The sequence below is a fragment of the Drosophila tropicalis genome, unplaced genomic scaffold, assembly GCF_018151085.1.
Source record: "Drosophila tropicalis isolate 14030-0801.00 unplaced genomic scaffold, ASM1815108v1 contig_859, whole genome shotgun sequence".
NCBI lineage: Eukaryota > Metazoa > Arthropoda > Insecta > Diptera > Drosophilidae > Drosophila > Drosophila tropicalis.
The window spans coordinates 8307789-8327950 of NW_027173353.1; the positions used below are offsets into that span (position 1 = coordinate 8307789).

General features: G+C 38.7%; 8 protein-coding genes across 15 annotated transcripts; 4 read left to right on the forward strand and 4 right to left on the reverse strand.

Annotated features, from left to right (window-relative positions):
• Positions 1-330: 330 nt before the first annotated feature.
• LOC137582539 (abnormal spindle-like microcephaly-associated protein homolog) lies at positions 331-1100 on the reverse strand. The gene has a single exon (XM_068297116.1). It carries the CDS (start codon positions 913-915, stop codon positions 484-486), a length of 432 nt encoding a protein of 143 aa, XP_068153217.1. The 5' UTR covers positions 916-1100; the 3' UTR covers positions 331-483.
• A 2961-nt stretch (positions 1101-4061) lies between these two features.
• Mcm5 (Minichromosome maintenance 5) lies at positions 4062-6761 on the reverse strand. Its single transcript, XM_068297595.1, has 4 exons — positions 6481-6761; positions 5304-6414; positions 4418-5239; positions 4062-4352 (listed from the first exon to the last, which is right to left on the reverse strand). The coding sequence occupies exons 1-4, from the start codon at positions 6633-6635 to the stop codon at positions 4236-4238; spliced, it is 2205 nt and encodes a 734-aa protein (XP_068153696.1). The 5' UTR covers positions 6636-6761; the 3' UTR covers positions 4062-4235.
• Positions 6762-7003: 242 nt separating this feature from the next.
• Positions 7004-8763, forward strand: Art1 (arginine methyltransferase 1). Of its 2 annotated transcripts, none has more exons than XM_068297298.1 (4): positions 7004-7139; positions 7192-7506; positions 7572-7801; positions 7862-8763. In XM_068297298.1, exons 1-4 carry the CDS (start codon positions 7137-7139, stop codon positions 8481-8483), a joined length of 1170 nt encoding a protein of 389 aa, XP_068153399.1. In that variant the 5' UTR covers positions 7004-7136; the 3' UTR covers positions 8484-8763. The 2 variants fall into 2 exon arrangements, with proteins under 2 accessions (XP_068153399.1, XP_068153400.1); XM_068297299.1 differs by having other exon boundaries at positions 7020-7139; positions 7202-7506.
• A 59-nt stretch (positions 8764-8822) lies between these two features.
• On the reverse strand, positions 8823-11046 carry Rbp1 (RNA-binding protein 1). 6 transcript variants are annotated; one of them, XR_011033244.1, is made up of 5 exons: positions 10929-11046; positions 10489-10835; positions 9674-10237; positions 9283-9581; positions 8823-9128 (listed from the first exon to the last, which is right to left on the reverse strand). XR_011033244.1 is itself a non-coding variant. In XM_068296183.1 (4 exons), the coding sequence occupies exons 2-4, from the start codon at positions 10818-10820 to the stop codon at positions 9075-9077; spliced, it is 528 nt and encodes a 175-aa protein (XP_068152284.1). In that variant the 5' UTR covers positions 10821-10835; positions 10929-11046; the 3' UTR covers positions 8823-9074. The 6 variants fall into 6 exon arrangements, 2 of the variants coding, with proteins under 2 accessions (XP_068152284.1, XP_068152286.1); XR_011033243.1 differs by having other exon boundaries at positions 9654-10237; XR_011033242.1 differs by having other exon boundaries at positions 9283-10237.
• Positions 11047-11107: 61 nt separating this feature from the next.
• mRpL37 (mitochondrial ribosomal protein L37) lies at positions 11108-12632 on the forward strand. Its single transcript, XM_068296912.1, has 4 exons — positions 11108-11365; positions 11421-11768; positions 11830-12110; positions 12170-12632. The coding sequence occupies exons 1-4, from the start codon at positions 11190-11192 to the stop codon at positions 12592-12594; spliced, it is 1230 nt and encodes a 409-aa protein (XP_068153013.1). The 5' UTR covers positions 11108-11189; the 3' UTR covers positions 12595-12632.
• A 673-nt stretch (positions 12633-13305) lies between these two features.
• LOC137582857 (uncharacterized) lies at positions 13306-14773 on the forward strand. The gene is made up of 4 exons (XM_068297584.1): positions 13306-13433; positions 13527-13682; positions 13742-13908; positions 13955-14773. The coding sequence occupies exons 1-4, from the start codon at positions 13306-13308 to the stop codon at positions 14620-14622; spliced, it is 1119 nt and encodes a 372-aa protein (XP_068153685.1). The 3' UTR covers positions 14623-14773.
• Positions 14774-14803: 30 nt separating this feature from the next.
• Desi (Desiccate) lies at positions 14804-16366 on the reverse strand. The gene is made up of 5 exons (XM_068297585.1): positions 16276-16366; positions 16008-16143; positions 15793-15946; positions 15546-15732; positions 14804-15043 (listed from the first exon to the last, which is right to left on the reverse strand). The coding sequence occupies exons 1-5, from the start codon at positions 16344-16346 to the stop codon at positions 14854-14856; spliced, it is 738 nt and encodes a 245-aa protein (XP_068153686.1). The 5' UTR covers positions 16347-16366; the 3' UTR covers positions 14804-14853.
• A 751-nt stretch (positions 16367-17117) lies between these two features.
• Positions 17118-19942, forward strand: LOC137583019 (cylicin-2-like). Of its 2 annotated transcripts, none has more exons than XM_068297889.1 (4): positions 17118-17273; positions 17341-17570; positions 17628-19693; positions 19762-19942. In XM_068297889.1, exons 1-3 carry the CDS (start codon positions 17236-17238, stop codon positions 19280-19282), a joined length of 1923 nt encoding a protein of 640 aa, XP_068153990.1. In that variant the 5' UTR covers positions 17118-17235; the 3' UTR covers positions 19283-19693; positions 19762-19942. The 2 variants fall into 2 exon arrangements, with proteins under 2 accessions (XP_068153990.1, XP_068153991.1); XM_068297890.1 differs by having other exon boundaries at positions 17341-17555.
• The last annotated feature ends 220 nt before the right edge of the window (positions 19943-20162 follow it).

Sequence of the window (20162 nt, forward strand, 5' to 3'; positions counted from 1 at the left end):
ACGTTGAATTGAATGTCCTAAATTTGTATAGTGTTGCTGCCCACTGTAGTCTGCTGTGTGCTCAATATATAAATTGTAACTTATTAGGCCAAATATAGACCTCAATGTGTGTACATATCTAGAATGTATATTTCTGTGTTTATATGTATACACATACAGACATATGTATGAATGTGTATGTATGTTTGTACATAAAAGTACAATTGGATGCATTCAACAAGCACAAGTAGGTATACATATACGAATACCAGACAAGTTGTTCCTTTCCATCATTAATCGTAATGATCTCGCAACGAAACTTTGTTTACATTATGCAACTCGAGGTAAAAGTTTAATTTATAGTTGGATGTATTTTATTTATCCGTCCACTATGAACTAGGTTTTCATACTCTTCTTTTAAATATTTACATTTTTGTTATTTTGCTGAGATACATCTATGGGCTTAAGTGTTAATTAGAAATATTGGTGGAAATATAGGCGGAATCAGGATTGCTTCAACTCTTTGCGAGCCTTAAAACCACGAAATCCTGCCTGTATCTTAACAGCCGCATCTGTGGCAATTTTTTGCTTCTTTCGCACAAGAAATCCCCGGAAACCCGCCTGAATCTTTGTCGCACACCGATCTGCCTCTGACGTCATGTCAGCGTCTACATTGGCCACCGCCGGGGCATTCTCATTGGTGGCCGTTGGCTTCTGTTGATTCTCCATCGCTGTGTTGCCGTGTAGGCGTTGATGTCGTCGGTTGTGTTGATTGGAGTGACGATGACTCAAATAGCCGTTGCTTGTGGTCTTGGTCTGGCGATGGAGTTGCTTGCGAACCCGATATCCCCGAAATCCAGCTTGTATCTTAATGGCGGCACTTTCTTCGGACTGTAAGGACGAGGCTGATTCCGGTGAGCTCGGGTAAATGTACATGATCCTTAAAGATGTGCTTCAATTCGACTCAGTTAGGCACGTGTTACATCTGCCGGATTTTGTAGAAACTATTCCCTGAATCACTCTTGTTCAACTCTGATTATGATTATTTAGCTTTGTTTTCTCTTTTCGAATTGTGAACTGGCTCGCTCGACGTCTAGAAACGAACTGATGTGCAACAGGCTCGGGCTTGCCAGCTGTGGACTGAAAATTTTCATTTTATTTCCATTCACAAAACAAAGACCCCCCCACACTCAGCATCATTGTGCGGCCAGAGATACATTTGGTCCATGTATCGTATATGAACTTGTATATATACATATATGTATATGGATTTGTATCTTTTGTAAGTGTCTACGCCACACACCGATTTGCTGTGCATGTATTCGTTGAAAATGGAAAATAGGCAACGGATATTCATGACGTTAATGATTTTCAATTTGAAAAAAAAGAAACATTATTGCAAATCAAACAAAACCGACGAAGAAAATACTCTGTCATGCTAAGATTAACTTAAATTGGAATATCTGAGATATTTCAATATTGTTTTTTGCTAAAATCCTGAAAACAAAACTATCAAAGTATTATAAACTAGGAAAATATAAAAATCTTAGTCTTTCTATTCCAGAATAAATTACTTAATCAATTTTTCTAGCTGTGCACTGTTTCTCTTCTAAAATTTCTAAAATTTTTCAGTTTTTAAACATTTTTTCAACTTAAATTTAAGAAAAAATTAGTGAAAAATTTTCGGTTTTTCTGCGGGAAATTGCTTGAATTAAGTTTCCGTATTAAATCACTAATGTTAGTTTTTTTATTTTTGCTATCAATAGGTTGTTTATCTATTTTTGAGATATTAATAAACAAACGATAAAAATATGAATACTAAAAATATTCTCAGTTGTTTATTCTTTATCGAGCGTCAATAAACCTTTAAAAGAAATGGCTCTGGAATACCCTTTTAAATTCGGTAGAAAATTCATGACCAAAGTTTCTAGTACATATTTGAAATGACATAAAGCCAATATTATGCAACAGTCAAGTATATAAGGATAATGGCCAAAGAGTATATTAAATATTGTTCAATTTAGACAGACATATGTATTGTATGTACATACACATGTAGGTAGGTGGTCATACTTTTATATTCACAAAGTGTCTATGAGTTCAATTTTGAATTTTATCTTTGCTCTCCCACCCGCAGCTATGGACTTTGCATGGGACTATGGAATCATTGTTTGTATATGTATATATATTTGAAGGTGCTTTGCCTATTGGGGCTTACATTGCGGCCACCGGACAGGTAATGGCGTAAATTGGTTTATGTGAAAGGATCATGAGCGAACAAACAGATGAATGACTACGGATGCATTCCTGCTTCCATATGCACATGTATGTAAATAAAACTTGGGTGCATCGTTCTTTTAATGGAATGTTTATACACATGTCCACACATACACACATATGGATGTCTGACTGACTGTTCCTATATTCTTTGGAAAGTGTTTAAAAAAACATTCATTTACAGTGCAGTATAAATTTCAATTAAACTGCTATTGTTTAGACATTCAATTGAAATCGAACTGGTGGTCTGTTACGACAAATGTCGATAACGATGCATTTTTGAATTGCATTTGTTATATATATGTATGTATCTGCATTGTTCCAATGATATATTAATTAAATTCGCATTTAAACCCACACAATGACCTATGGCTTTTCGAAAATAAAAACCAAATCCGAAATGCCAAATAAAATTATAGCCCGGCAAATATGTGGAAACAGTGAAAAGTACGCAAGAGAATTATTAGTTATATATGAGTTGAAAACGAAATGTTTCCTAGGACCAATGGAAGATGGAATTTCCCAGATTTGTACATACATACATATGTACAGATAAATATTTACTTGATCGAGAGCCTTATTTAATGCTTTCCTGTCGTTCGCTTTATTTGAAAGTAAATTAAAGCATTCTAAACAAGGCATATTTTCCAATTCATTCAACATTCGCCGACATTATTTGATTGATGCAATAAATTGTGGTACGCCTTGACGTCATTCGGCATATCGGACGTTCAACAGACACGCACATACATATATGTATGTATCCATTTTTCATGGTAAACAACATTGTCGGCAAACGCACAAGCTTTTTAAGCCCATCCTTAGTTTGGACAGCTCTGAAAGATTTCATTTTAATCACAATTAATCTCAAATACCATTTGTATATTATAAGATTTTCATTCTCTTTTTGCAATAACTCTTGCGATTGACATTACTTGGTAATGTTTGCCCATGAGATATTTCAATATTTTCTTCCGTACATTCACAATTGTCGAGATTCGCAAAAACCCATGGAAATGCCAAGAACGTATGTACATACGTACGTAATTTGTGAAATATATGCATATGCATATACTAATTGTACAAAAGGAAGTAATAAACGTTCGCAAACAGAAGAGAAAATATTTTAAAAAGAATTTGGCAGGCAGCCAATGGGAATATGATTGGTTTTTGTGATCTGTTCGAATGACGTATACAAAACAAACGTACATATATATAGATAGACCGACACTAGGGAACGTGCGAGTAGATTCGAGGATTGTCCACATTAGGACCACAAATTGCTGGGTAGTTATGCCTACATATAATCATATAGGGGGCGGAAACAAAAGGGGGAGCAACTGTGGGTATATGGGTTTTTATTTATTATTCAAAATGCATAAATTGCAGCGAATCTTGCAACGAATTTTCTGAAACACTTTCTCAAGCAGCTCCTTCCCCCTGGATCCGCCACTGTTTAAGTAATTAGTAATTTATATGGTGAATTATTAACAATAAATAAGTATCTGCCCGTGGGGCTTAGCTGACAAGTACTTCCGATATTTACATTTAACTTTCCCAAAGATAAACAATTTCTTGCCTTAACCATAGGATTAGATATAAAATGGCAGCCAAAGGTTTCATTTGTTGATGGAAAAGGAAGAATGTACTGGAATGTTAGGCATTTGTTTTCCACGCATTGTGTATTAGTTAAATTTTGTTTAGTTTTTTTGTGAAAAACCCGGAAAATTCATAAAGTAGATAAGTGGCATTTCCGTTAAGTATACGGCATGGTGTACAGCCTCTTAGTCAGTTAACACTAGCAATTAAATTAGACGCTAATTTTCTGATTGTATTATAAAAAATGGGCATTTTAAGAAATAAAGTATATAGAATATAGAAAATTTACGAACAAATAATTATAAATTCAAATTTCAAATGTGAGATGAAAACTTAATAACTTAGAGAAACTTTTGTTAAATAAACTAGCCGAAAAGGGATTAGCAAATGCGATACAACATTTTGCGCTGCATTCTGTGCTGTAGTTCGCCTCTTCGAATCATGGTGTGAATAACTTTCATAACAGTGCGCTCCTCATACTTTTGTCGTAAAAAGTCCTAAAAGGGATAATTAAATGTTCCTTGTATGTTCTTAAACAAAAACTGAGATTCAAATCGATTACCTGTAAAATGTTTTGTTCCGACACTTGAGATCCGATGGCAAAGCGACGCTTCAATTGTTTCTCTATGCGATTAAGAGTTTCTTGATCCTCCTCTGTGGTGAAACCCTCGGCGCCAGCCAAGCTGCCTGTCATGGCGGCATCGAGAGTCGAGACTTGGAATAGACGTAATGCTTCGTTGACGTGCTCATCAGTAGCAAATGGAAGGAGACGCATTTTGGCCAAAGATTCTGAAATGCGGATGACAGCCTCCAGCTGGCGGACAGTGATGGGAATGCTAAGACGCTTGTCAGAGTTCTTTTCCTGCTGACCGGCACCACTACGCATCAGGACATATCGGCTCTTCAGTTTCTCGCCGGCAGCCTCGCTCAGACGCGGTCCGCAATGGGTACGACAGTAGTGGATGTATTTCTTGAATGTAGCCAATGATATTTCACCCTCGGCTGGCTCTGAAGGAGCCGACTTATTCGAGCTGAGATGGACATTGATGATATGCTTGGCCAAGGTAATGTCACGCGTCTCATCGTGCACATCTTTGACAATGAATATCATGTCGAATCTCGACAAGATCGTTGGCATGAAATCAATATTCTCCTCTCCTTTGGTATCATCCCAACGGCCGAAAATAGAATTGGCTGCTGCCAGAACAGAACAACGCGAGTTTAAGGTGGTTGTAATGCCAGCCTTGGCAATTGATATGGTTTGCTGTTCCATGGCCTCGTGTATGGCCACACGATCATCTTCACGCATTTTGTCGAACTCATCGATGCAAACGACGCCGCCGTCGGCCAAGACCATGGCTCCGCCTTCCATGACAAAGTTGCGCTGTAACGTAATGGAATATTATTGGTTTTATGAAGAAATCTAATCTTGCTTTTCAAATGCTTACCGTGTGAGGATCTTTCATAACAGAGGCTGTTAGACCAGCCGCACTGGAGCCCTTGCCGGATGTATACACACCAATTGGGGCCACTTTCTCCACAAACTTGAGCAGTTGGGATTTAGCTGTTCCCGGATCACCCAGCAACAAGACGTTGATGTCGCCACGTCTGCAAAGACCGTCTGGCAGGCGTTTTCGCGATCCACCAAACATTAGACAAGTTATAGCCTTCTTAATGTCGTTGGAACCAAAGATGCTTGGAGCCAGAGATTTGGACAAACGATCGTAGATGTCACTGGAGGCGGCCATACGCCTGAAATTGTCTTCCTCATCGCTGGTGATATTGCTGTAGCGAGATATTGCGCCAGCGCCCTCAGTATCCACAGTGATGCCCACCACTCGCATATATGGCGCCCTTACACCCACCACTGCCTTCTCTCGGCCATCTTGTCGCGATGGTTTCCCCACTTTACGAATCGAATAGATGCCTTGAATAAGGACACGATTTCCGGGCACAACACGCTCGCACAAGGAACGATCGCAGAACAACTGCAAGTGCCGAGGGATTTCACCCTGCGGCACAAAGTCTGGCAGTTCCTGCAACTTGAGCGTTTGAAAGTCAACACACTTGCATTTATCCGGCATAATGAAAAATGGATCCAAAGGGCATTTAGGGCGACCAGCCTGCTCCGTGGTGCATTTGCGTGGTAGGGCATAACCTTCTAGGCCAGGATTAACCTTTAAATTTGGAATAACTGTGCTGCAGGACCGACACATAATCGACATGCGTGTGGCCTTGGCCCGAATGCCTGATGCCGCCACAATTATGCCGGCAATTTTCACCAGACGTGACACACTGTCGGACTTTAGCTCACGAACATTTGTTGGATTTGCACTGGAGGAAAGCAGTATCTGAATATCCTGCATGTGCTCCTCATGCTCTGGACGAGGCGCTGTTATTTCATCAGCCACCTCGCGGGCCGCTTCTTCAAATATCTGCAAATGCTCTGTCGGCTGCTTGTTTAATGTATCGGCCAGAGCCTCATCAAAGCCCACCAAGTCCTCCATTTCAATCTCAAGGAAATAACGACCATTGAGATAGTTGCGCTTCAAAGTGTCTCTAGATTCACATATCGATGCCCATTAATATAAGAAAGGATTGTACTTTTAATCGAGTTTGACTTACCTGTATTTGTAAAAGAAGTTGTCCTCGTTAAAAGTTCGAATGAATTCCTTGTACTTCTTTTTTACAGCCTGCAAGTTAATCTGGGCCCCATCAGGTTGATGATCGTTTCCGAAGTTATCAGAGAAGAATACACCAGCATCGTCAAAGCCCTCCATTTTTATTTAATTTATTTCTAATTATTATGTCCAATTATTAAGAGTTGTAAAGACTTTGTGAGTTTTGTTTCTGCAATGGACGCTGGAGTGTGTAAGTAAATGTAAATGCAGATTTTGCCGCCAAAATTAAAGTGTGACCGTTCGAGCATACTGAGAAAATCCAACCAGTGTGGCCCTTAGGACTTTAAAAATGTTATTTATAATTATTGTTAATTGAAATGTTTAGTATTAAAAGAAGTATAATTCATTATACCAAAATTGAATTGATCTAAATTCAAAATTCTAAACGCCAAAAAACTAAGTCTCACAACACTAGTTGTCGTTTTCCAACACTGAACCAAGTTTAGCGTGTTCATCGCATTTGGTATTTTAGATTGGTATCGCGCCATAAGGTCACACTGTCCGCGTGTTTGGGAGGGAAAAGAAGGCAGACGCAGACCAGGAATTCAACGACGGTTCAATTGCTGCCATATTTTTTCAGACAAAGCTAAAACTTAGATAATGGTAAGTAGATATTTTCAGCATGTGTTCAGTATAATTGGATGTCTTCTAACAGTCTACCATAGATATAACAATGGATTCGGTTACTGAAGGTCCATCCGGTGTTGCGACCGGCCTCAGCCTCACACCCAACGCCAACAATGTGCTAAAAAAATTACCGCAAAGCGGATCCGGTGCTTCTGCTGATGCTGACGGTGTATCTGAGAGTGCTGATGGCGCCAGTTCAAATGCAGATGAAATGACGTCAAGAGATTATTACTTTGACTCCTACGCGCATTTTGGAATCCACGAGGAGATGCTTAAGGACGAAGTGCGTACTGTCACCTACCGCAATGCCATGTACCACAATAAGCATTTATTCCAGGGCAAGGTAAGACACGTGGTGGACACCGGTGAAAGATACAGTTTGTGAATAAAGCATTCATTTCCTTTCAGACTGTACTGGATGTGGGTTGTGGAACCGGAATACTCTCCATGTTTGCAGCCAAAGCCGGCGCAGCACAAGTATTTGCCGTAGATTGTTCGAACATTATTGAGTTCGCGAGACAAGTAGTCATAGACAACAATTTACAAAATGTGATCCAGGTTGTTAAGGGCAAAATTGAGGAAGTCGAATTGCCAAATGGCATCGAAAAGGTCGACATCATAATTTCAGAGTGGATGGGGTATGTTCAAAGATCTTTTTGTTGGTGAATGCTTCTACAACTTTTTGTCAATCGTTTTAGATACTGTCTCTTCTATGAATCAATGCTGGACACTGTGCTGTATGCCCGAGACAAATGGCTAAAACCTAATGGAATGATGTTCCCGGACAGAGGAACTCTCTATATAACCGCCATCGAAGATCGTCAGTATAAGGACGAGAAGATTAACTGGTGGGATGATGTTTACGGTTTCGACATGAGCTGTATACGTAAAGTGGCCGTCACTGAACCACTCGTTGATGTTGTGGATCCCAAGCAGGTTGTATCCACAGCCTGTATGGTAAAGGAGGTCGATCTGTATACAGTGCAGAAAGCCGATCTGAACTTTTCGTCCAAATTCAATTTGACAATTAAGCGTAATGACTTTGTTCAAGCTTTGGTCACGTATTTTAACATTGAGTTCACAAAGTGCCACAAGCGTCTGGGCTTCAGCACATCCCCCGATTCCACATACACGCACTGGAAGCAGACTGTGTTTTATCTGGATGACCACTTGACTGCCAAAAAGAATGAGGAAATAACCGGAACGTTCCAAATGAAGCCCAATGAGCGTAATAACCGGGACTTGGACTTTGTAATTGATATCAGTTTCAAAGGCGAGTTATCTGACGTTAATGAATCAAATACATACCGCATGCGTTAGGAATGTATTATTGGGGCTGTAAGCCTTCTTCAAACTGAAGAACACATATTGACTTAGACGTAAGAATAATTCCAGTGCGAAATGTGCAACGAATTTGTGTTGCGTCTTTTACTAAGTTTAAAGTGTACCTTTTGTTAGTATACATAATAATATTTTTACACTTGTGCGCCGCCTGTTTAAATTATTATTCGAGAATACTTCTAAGAAAACTGTACAGTAGTAGCTCGACAAATCTCACAAAATAAAATGTGCGCCAAGCACATCATCATCTTGCTGGAAATCAATACTTGAATACTTTTCTGGCTAAAATTAACGAAATGAATAGTCTCAATGTGAATGTACACGGATAGAAAGAAGTATTTATTAATGTACAGGGAATTTTGGTGGATAAACTGTTTACCTCTGTATGATGGATGATATTACATGTTTCGGAGACGAAAAGAAATCAAAATTAGAACTGTGGAAAAGACTTAATGGGTTTTCGGAAGATAAAAAACTTATTGATTATACAAAATGTAGATGCTACAAAGCGTCGTCCTTTGTGATAATTGTTCTTAATGGCGATCGCGCGAATCGGAACGGCTGCGTCGATCACGGGAGAAACTGCGACTGCGTGGCGTACGGGAACGGCGTGGTGAGCGTGATCTGAAAAATAAATCATTTATAGATTAGGCAAATTGATTAAGAAATTAGTATTAGCTCTTGGCACAAGGTAACCTAATATGCAACGATATCTATTAGCGGCTGCTGGTCAAACGAAACATGTATACAAAACGAAAAAATATGTTTATCTAAATACCATACAGTGTACGTATAGACGTGTGGAAGTTCTGTAGGCACCCGATATGTGCGTTGTGGTTTGTTGATTGCTGGAGTGGTTGGTTGGTAGTTGTTGTTGTAACGGGTCAATTTACTGAACTGAGCTGAGCTGAGCTGAGCAGAGAAGTGAAGTTGGTTGGTTGGGAACGCACTAGGTTGTGGAAAGGAGGGCTGGATTGATGTTCAGAGATGATGTTGCTCCAATCCGCTGACGTTGAGTATGATGGTCGAGTTGATGATGTTAAAATGGTACAGTTCAGCAGAAAAATCCAAATCAAACTATATTATTAAAGCAAAATCAAAATAATCAAGCTGACAACCTGCGAATAGTCGTATTGGGCAAATACACACAAGCAAAATCATTACAATACCATTTACTAATATGTATACATGAGAATGTCCTCGTCGGAGTACGTGTATGTACCTTCTTCTCTGTTTGTGTGGAAACATCAGTTTGGGAAAAATTTTGAAAGTTTAAACGTGAATAGAGTTGTGGGCGGCACTTAAGTTCGCATTTTCATGACGAAGCATGAAATGGATAAAACCTTTTTGACGGATATCAAAATAAATATTGGTGGCCTCATATTTGTATGCTTGGAAATAAATGTTTCATGCGGAATTTATATACATATTGCTTTATCGCTGGTTGTGGATTGGTGGTGTGTTTAGTGATTCTTGCGTTGTGTGCTGTGGTGATGATGATGGGGATTGCGTTGTTGGGTTTTAAACGAAACATCTGGAGTGCCGGGGTGCAGAGCATTGTAATTAGTTGTTTTATAGTTGAAAAACTTGCTGTTAACCCTGCTGATGGTTTTGGCTGTGCAGATTGCGACGGAGGAGGAGCTGTAGCTGTGAATCGTGAAGATGTTGCTGTTGTTGTTGTTGTAGTAGTAGTAGAAGGAAGAGGTAGCAGTAGAGTAGTAGTAGAAGAAGTTCTGTAAAAATGTCGATAACTCTCGTTTAACAAGAACACAACTTTAAGTCAAGGGGGAATACAAAATATCTAAGCCTCTGATTGTACGCAAAAATTTAGCGTTTTTTTTAAACAAACTGTGGTACATCATTTGTTCGAATATTGCATTAGATTTCGCTCGGAGAATGGCAATTCGAAACTGCTATGCGCAACAAATCCAAATTAAATTTCGTGTATTAATGTTTTTTTTTTTTTTTTGATCAAACAAATTACCTGTGTCGTCCGGCGCCTCCACGGTTGCTGCCAGCCTCACCCGATTGTCCTCCACCACGGCGGCTGCGCTCACGCGATCGACCCGAAGACATTTCCACGCGAATGCGTGTTCCACAGCAGCGTGTGCCGTCAAGTGCACGGGTTGCGTCCTCAGCATCTCGCCTGTCCTCAAATTCAACAAATGCAAAACCTGGAGGGTTACGAGCCACCCACACATTTTTCAATGGCCCATATTTGCTAAAAGCATTTTCAATCTCGTATTTTGATGCTGAGGATCCCAAATTACCGACATACACTTTGCAGGCTAAGTCCCATTCACGATACCGGGGCATAATGGCTGATTTATGCTGTTGGCATCAAGCAAAAAACTTAATTTAAAAGTACATCAAACTAATGATGGCGCATTTTGCGCAATCTACAGGTGTCAAATAAACACTTACCAACAAGTTAGAGCTACTAGATTACAAGATATCTTAACTACAAATTGAATAATTATTCAACAAATTATTCTTCCTTCCGCTTTAACGCTAGTGTGACTGCATGTATATACCGCAGAAATACCGAATGAATTTCTGTATCAGTCATCTAGTATTTTTTTTTGGCCATTTATTTTATTGCACATCTTTGGTCAGACTAGCCGCATATTATAACATAAGCATAACCTTTTTTTCGTTATTTATTAATTAAAAAACTATATTAGAATGCGTCTAACAAACAAATTGTGCGCCCAACATATTGGGTGGCATTTCAAGAAGCATTGGCTGGTGCAAGGTAAACGTGTGCCTCGTGAAACAGGTGCCGCTGCAGAGCTGCAGAGGTTGGGAGTGCAAGTTAAATCTCCAGAAGATATTTTGGAGCCCAAACGCGAGCGAAAAGTGTAAGTATGTTATGTAGCCGTTGAATCAAAATTTAACTTTCATTTATTTATATAGGGTTAATATTGTGGGGTCACACCTAAGGCCAATCATCGATGATCACACTCACCCCAACTGGCACTCTAATCCCTGCCACTTATTTTCCGACAACAATGTGTTGCTTGGAGGTATACCACAGGCCCAGGTGTTAACGAACTCGATAGAGATTCAGAACTTTCCGCAAAACATTGAAGATGCTATCAAAAATCAGCAGCTACCGAGTATCCTTGACAAGAATGTCCGCCATGCCATACTGTCATCGCATGTGCTAGATGCAGAGCAAGTGAAGTTGCCCAAAGTCAAGCTGGTTGATCGCCCGGCTTTCAACTTGCCTCGAGTTTATGGTATTTCTCATGAAAGACGCAAGTAAATGCTGCAATTAAGTATTAATATTGTGCTCCAAGTAACCTGGTAATTCAATTTTCAGTCGCCTTCTGCTAAACAAATTATTATTTGAAATTGAAAAATTAGCTGGTCGATCTGTGTCGGTACGCCGTAAGCTGGTCGACAATGCTAACTTTAAAACATCGATTACCAAAGACGGGGATCTACTTGGATTCGATGCCAAAGCAGACAAACTTATTTGCTCCACGCGTGCTTTAAGTACCATCAATGGCAAATTTGATGGAGATTTGCCTGATCTTTACCCAATGAAATGCACAATTTCCATACCAAAGTGTCATATTTATACTGAAGACAATTTATACCGTGAGTTACATTAATATGACATTAGAAATAAATACAAAAGGATATGGCTTTATTTTTAGCATTCCGGCCAGATGTAAATTGCTCGCATCCTCATACACTCTTTGCTTACTTTGATAAGCATCTTACCAGGAACTCACATGGCTCCGAAGTGACAAAAACCCAATTTCAAGCGAGAACTATGGTTAAGGCGTTTGCCTTGGCTGTGGCACGTGCAAAACAATTGCACGCCAATTCCACACCTGGTGCCCTTACGAGACCCATAGTGGTGCAATCTATTCAGACCGACGGCCGTGTCTTTCACTTTGGCATATTCCAGTTGAATACGCTTGATCTGAACTCCAGCAGTGCTGCCAAAAACTATTGGTTCCATCGTCAGAGTACTGAGCTATTCACAGAATGCGGTTATCAAGCTGGCAGGCCACATTTAGAGGGTTACAATGGTGACACAATTCGCATTTTAAATGCATTTTATCACAACTCTTAGAAACCAAGTGACAGCAATAAAGTAACTTTATACCGAAATTATAACCATTTTAAGTGTTATTACATTGCTAGTACAAACTTAAATATGTAAGTAATAAACCGAAACTGTCAATTGTTTAAAACAGAAGATTTCTCAGTCCAATTCTGATTTCTCATCTAATAAGTAAGTTATTCGAGCCCTAATCACAGCATTTTTTTTTACTTTTGTTGTGTTTAAGTACAAAATGTTGTGGCTTTATAATTTGCTTTTTAATAATTTAAGTCAAATAATAATTTTCGAAAAGAGAGATTTCCTTCTTATTCCTTCGGAATTCTTAATAAGATTCTTTCCTTCGAGTATTGCCGCGAATGTTATTAGCTTAGCTGTCATACTGTGCGTATAAGTTATTAACTGATAATGCTTGAAATGTGGAGTTACTTATGTAAATGTAATAAGCCATTACTATGCCAGCTTTAAGCCAGTGGCGGATTTACAGCTGAAATGGCTGATTATTATTTTAAACGCTTAAATAAACATCTCAGTATGAACAATAAGGATTAAGGTTATAAATGCGCCACCGTTTTAAACGGGATACCATGGCAACATGGATATCCTAAATTGTTTATGCATCGATGTATTGACTGAGGATAAAGTTTTTTATACACCGACCTCTCATACCAACACACATTTAAAATTGAAAAAAAGGGTAAAAATAAAACTTGATTCGGCAACATGAGTAAGTTCCAATCAATTGCTGGCACCAACAACAGTGCAACATCGTCAGAAAGCAGCGAGGCGCAAAGTGTGGAAGAGCAGCAAGCGGCTTTAACATTGCACAATCGCAGTGTAGCCTTAAGCAGGTGAGAAAATTTAATGTGTATAAAAAGAAAATATATAAATGATGGAATTATTAAAAAGAAATCTGATATTAACAAATGTTTTTGCAACTTCAGGGCAAAAAATAGCTGGAAACGTATGAAGGAACTGGCTGCCGAGAAGGAGAAGGAAACAGAAGCTAAGAGACCTCCATGGCGGGCAGTTAGCGTGTCAACTCTGTCTAAGCCAGACAAAAATGCTTTGCTTCGCGCCAAACTCTTGGATGCTTCGAGGTGAACACTTCATTTTCTCAAGATTTTTCCTTTTTTAATACATTCTTGTCCTGTCTCAGACGTTTACGAGCTGGCAAAGCTAATGTGGCCCTTCAGACAGATATTGTGCCTACCAAACTGATGAAAGAGAAGAGTCTTGGAGCACAAAATGATTTGATTTTGTACAAGGAGATTGGAATTCTTACGGATGGCCAATATTCAAAGAAGAAGGATGGCTACCAACAATGTAAGTATAAAATGCTAAATATCCTAGCTTATTAGTCTTTTTGCAGATGTGCTGACCTACAGCATGTCCCAGATGACGGACACAGTCGAACAATCAACACGATCAACCCAAACCCTGTTGCCGAAAGCTTACAATGATAGTGTTGTTAATTCCTATATACCCGAAGTGGACGACGAGGGTAATGTTCTATTATCCGATGTCGAGAAAAGGGTAGCTAATCAAATTGAAAAAATTCGCAAGTTTTATGTGAAGGAAGAGGATACTAAGTCACCAAGTCGTCCTCCAAGTGGCTCGGCTACGTGTCCAACAATCGATGCATGGCACTTTGAAGATGATGCTATTGAAATGGATTCACAACGACCCTTTATACCCTACACGATTGAACCGTATAAGCCGTGGCGCAGTTTTGTGCCGTTTCCCTTTCGTCTGAGGGGTAACTCTTTGATTGGCACACAGAAAATCGATTGGTATGCTCTGTTACAGTCGATCGATGATTTAATCAAGGAGTCCAATAGTTTGGTTGACAAACTAGAACGGATAATGCATGAAAAGAACTCACATCGAAAAACTGTTCTTAGTAATTTAAACAAATTGCCCAACTTTGAGTCCTTCAAATTTAATCCTCCTTCTGACCATTGGCTGCCCATTATTGAAGAACAGGAGAAACAATTGCAATCAATGATGGCCGAGTGCGAGCAAAGTGCAACCATTTAACTTGTAGAGATTAGCAACACTTTCTGCGACGTCCTGAAGGATGCAAAATCGAAAAATCTTCACACAAATCACACAGTTATATCTGTTAGGATTCAGTCACTTTCACTTTACACTAAATAAAATTGTTGGCAATGCATTAAATTATTTAAAATTGATTTATTTTCTTTCTTTTTTTTCTGTAACAAAGTGATAAAGATTTTAATGCTTGCGATTACGCATTAAATATTGTAGTTAAGCACCTGGCGATTTAGATTTTGATTGTTTTTTGGGCAACAATTTCATTAAAATATTCGTGGCTGATTTACTATCCAAGGGACAAGTGGAATAGACCTCATCACAGGCCCTGTCATCGGTTCGCTTCCCATGCTCTAAAGCCTCTTTTATTGCCGTGCCATCCAAAAGGTAGTCAACTAATGCATTCCTAGAAAGCAAAAACGATCCAAATTATCTGCCATGGCAAAGAATTATTCCGTAGATAAAGTGTCTAACCTAGCACTAGTATACCCTTGGTTCGAGGATAGCTATTTTTATGTATTTATGTGATAAATAAACAATGTTTATTTTGTTTTTTAGATGACAATGAATTTGACTCGTCAGAGAAGTGAATATGAATAGCATTGAACCTCATGTATACGCATGTGAATAAATCCGTTTGTCTATGTAACAACAAATATATCTACCCACTTGTATATTGATGTATGTATGTCTGATTATACATATATACACCGATGTCAATGTGGATCGGTGTTATTTTCTTAATTTTGTGTTGTTTTTTTTTGTTTTTTGGTTTCTATAATTAGCTTTTTTCATATTTTCATCAAAGCGAATGGGAATGAAGCTAATTGTGATTATAAGCGCTTTATATTTAGAACGATGTTTCATCTAAAGCGAATGTAAACAAAAACAAAAATAGTTTTACTTACTCGGACAACATGTGAATGAATTCATCCATTTGGTCTGAAGATCCGGCCTTCATATTGTACTCGGTTGAACGGACATAACCGCATACGGCGCGCTGCATACAGCTGGTAGAGTCAATGTTATTCTGTCCCAGCACGTCGTCGATTTTGTTAATCATGCTGCTCAGTGACGTCAAATCGTCGTTTTCACCTGCATCACATTGGATGGTGATTAATAGTGAATAATTGCCATTTGAAGTCGCCTACTTACTTCGCCCATAGCCACCGTAGCCGCCATGGAAGGCTGATAAAATTTTGGGTATAAGGATAATAGCGCCAATGCCGACAAGAGTGCCCAAGACGACTCCTCCGAGATCCAGTTTGATGGGATTATATGCCGATAGTCCAGTGCCACCCGGATATCCCTTAATATAATTCTTATATCGATTTTGCATACATCGAAACAAAATTGTCATTCGTACATACATTTAAACTGCCATAGCCAGTTGTGTAACCCAGACGCTCGAGTCTGTCTTTCGTTGAAGCTGTTTGTGGTTCATTGAGTTGGGTCTTATTCTCGTTATAGTATGACCGATTCCATTGGGATTTCTCAGCATAAGATCTGTAATTCAGAATTATTCAGAGAACAAAACTTTAAAAGTTTGGAACTGAAAGATTCTTAAGCACTTATACGCAACGGACGTCAATATTACTCATACGTCATGTTGGTAAAAGTAATCTTCTAAAAACTCACTTTGGATTCTCTTCATATTTAGGAATAGCCTGAGAGACACTTATTAGCAAGAGCATGCTAAGGGTTAGCATTAGGATTCTATTTGATATATCCATGGTTTATATTGCTGGGGTAAATAATCCGTTTCACGATACACTTTTGTCACAAGAGTGGCTCAAGACTAACAATGTAAAATAGACTCACTCTTCTATTTATATGCATTCAACGAAACTGAGTAAAACGCCATGCGTTGGACAAAAATTCAAGCAATTTGTTCAAATTACAAATTGTTGTCTGCAAGTTACGTTTGTCGCCTGTGAAGCATTTAGGAAGGGCGAAGAAAGAAAATCATTCTAGCCTAACGAATGAACACGCGTTCGAAAACAGTGGCATCAGAGTGAGCATCATTATATTTTGGAAAATGTCGTGTGTTGGTTAACTCAAACGCCAGTACGCAATTTTCAAGTCATAGTCAATTATTTAACAAAATTATCGCAACAACATGGAGTCGGCGCAGTAAAAGACAATACGAATAACTTGCAAAATGCTTGTCTCTGTATATAATCAAAGTAACTATGTTTCTTTAATGAAATCAGTCAGTATGTGGAAGTACTTGCGACTTCGTAACTCTTTTGCCATCAAAGGGATCATCCGAGCAAATAATTTCTGGTATTAAGTCACTGACTTTTGCGCTTTGCAAGTTCCTGTAATTGTGTATAAACAATTTCCTATGAATCATATGTGCATTAAAAACTAAATATTGCGATAATTGGATTAAATTCTTCTTGGTTATCTAAGTAGTCACAAGTAATAGCACAATCCCATCCCAACTGAGTTGATATTTTTCTCAAATGGCATTGACTTAGGAACTGCTGTCGGATCAAAAACGAATATCTACGTGTTTAAAGTCATTTCTTTTGAAAGTCACACAAAATTTATATTAAATTTACACCTTCACAAAAAAATGAAAATTCAAAGAACATGGTATTAGGACCCATTTGTTGTGATTCACCATCGGGGTATGTAGTTTAAGTTCAAAGATACAAATACAATTCTTAATCGCCGTTGCGTTCCTCTTGCTGCTAGTTCGTCAAGTTCAACCACAATTTTTTGCAATGAAAATCAGAACAGGTGCAGCCCTTTTCGTTGTCATTGCTGTTGCAATGGTTCTTCATTGAATGACCATACCTATTCGTTGCTTAAAAGGATTTGTCATAAAATTATAAAAAATTATAATCGCCAGCAATGTCGGGAGAAGTATACAGTCTTCGAAGGAGGCAACAGTACAAACAGTAGACCAGGTACAGGTGCATCAGGTAATATTTGCATTCAATTCATAGAGTAACTGCAGAAAATCGATATTCTTGGTTTAGAATCATTTGATGAATATGGATCACCTAGAAGAAAAGATGGAAAGGATAATGATAATAGGGGGAAAAAACGTCCTTCCCGCGAGGGAAGAGATGGAAGCAAACAGAATGAAAGACGTAAAGGCAAAGGAAAGGAACATGGTGAAGATAACGATTCTTTGAAAAAGTCAAAGGACAAGAATCGTGGAGGCAACAAAGGTGACAGTGGAAAGAGAACGGGAAGTAAGCAGATGAAAGGCAATGATAAAGAGGACGGCGATAAGAGAGGATCGTCCAAGAAAAACCGAAAAGGAAAGGACACTGCCGGAGATGGAAAGGACGAGTCTTCTAAGAAATCTAAAAATAAGACCGGAAAAGACAATGATGATGCGAAAAGAGAGTCCTTCAAAAATAAAGCTCAGAAACCTGGTAAAAATGATGCTGATGCTGAGGCAAAAGCCCAAGCATTGGCGAAAGCGAAGAAAGATGATGATAACGCAAAAAAAGAAGCTACCAAAAAAGCCAAAAAAGATGGTGGTGATGAAGATAAGGAAAAAGCTAAAAAAGAAGCTAACAAAAAAGCCAAGAAAGATGGTGGTGATGAAGGTAAGGAAAAAGCTAAAAAAGAAGCTAACAAAAAACCCAAGAAAGACGGTGGAGATGAAGATAAGGAACAAGCTAAAAAAGAAGCTAACAAAAAAGCCAAGAAAGATGGTGGTGATGAAGATAAGGAACAATCGTCAAAAAAAATGAACGATAAAAAGGAATCTGGTGACGGAAAACGTAAGTCCGCAACTAATAAGGATGGCAATGGCGATGCTAAAAATAAAGATAAGGATAAAGACAAAGACAAAGATAAGGGTAAAGATAAGGATAAAGATAAGGATAAAGATAAGGATAAAGATAAGGATAAAGATAAGGATAAAGATAAGGATAAAGATAAGGATAAAGATAAGGATAAAGATAAGGATAAAGATAAGGATAAAGAAAGGGATAAAGATAAGGATAAGGACACATCTAAGAATAAAATCGGGAATCCTGGAGAAAAAGAGGCAACCGAAGCTGATAAAGGAAAGACTGGGCCCAAGAAAGATCACGATGGCGATGCCGATGGCAAAGCTAAAGGTAAATCGAAGGATAGACCAGAATCAAGTGACAAAGCTGGCGGCAAGGACTCCGCCGATGACAAAAGTAAATCAGATAAAAAGAAAGGTCGCGCTGGCGACGATGCCGATGACAAAGATAAAGCCAAATCCAAAAATAAACGTGGATCGTCTGACAAACCAGGGGGAAAGGATACAGACAATAATGGCGAAGATAAAGGAAAAGCCAAGTCTAAGAATAAACAAGGTGAAACAGAAACAGATGAAAGCAAAAATAAACAGGGAAAAGGTAAAAAGACTTTGGCAGACGAAAAAGATGCCCCAGCTTTGGAGGGAAAATCTAAAAAAGATGCTGATAAAAGTGGAAAAGCAGACACTGACAAAATGGCAACAGACTCCGGAAAAGGTAAAAAACCGGAAGACTCCGATAAGGGGAAGAAACAGAAAGGAGGCCCGGGTCAAAACAAACCTGATCGCTTTGGAGAAATCGAAGATAAGTCCAGTGGCTACGATATCAAAATTAAAGACAAGAGCAAAGGCGGTAAAACTGACTCCCAGAGTAATGCAAAAAAATAAAGATGATGTTGGCAAAGACAAAAAGAAACCCAAACTGGAGGATGGTGGTGATCCAGCAAAGGAAGGCAAAGATAGGTCCAAGAACAAAAAAGCTACAACAGATGATAACAAAAACCAGGGGGCTAAAGGCAAAGGTCAAGATGATTCTGATCGGCAACAGTCACAGAAATATAAAGGCAGATCAAAATCTGAAGGAGCAAGAAGAGCATCTAGCGATGGTGGCACTAAAAGGGAGGACAGTCGATCCCGTGGCCGGTTTGGTACCAGGGGACCAAAAAGCTCACAGGACCCAAGATCAAGCAGAAGCAATTTGTATTATCGAAGGAACCTTCGGTCTAGTCGATGCGATGAAGTTCGGCCGTGTGATGTCCTACGAGCTCAATTGGAACAGCGCGATCTTCTTAACAGATGGTATTTAATAGTCAATGATTTCTATAGTTTTCATAATAATACTGCCACTTTTTCCTGTTCCCCCGTAGCATTCCGTGTCGTCCATGTGCACAACCCGCTGAAGTCTGCAGACCTTGCACGCCTGGCTGTGCTCCATTCGATTGTTGTGTATCTTGTACGCCATGTTAAACCAAAATTTGAGTATTTTTTTCATATTTTAAATCTCCTGTGCATTTCAATAAACTATTTTTTTTGGCATAACAATGGAAATTTTTGGTTTCTGAGTCCCAAGAAAAGTTCAAACCTTCAGTGGATACTTTTTTTTTTTTAAATGGTCGTCTGGTAAGTGAAATCATTTATGATTTGAAATATTTAAAATTTAAATTCTCTTTTCACATAATTATTTGGATATATTCTTTAATATATTTTATGATAATTGTTTCAATGCCAAGAATATACATACTTGTATGTAATAAAATTCAATATTAGC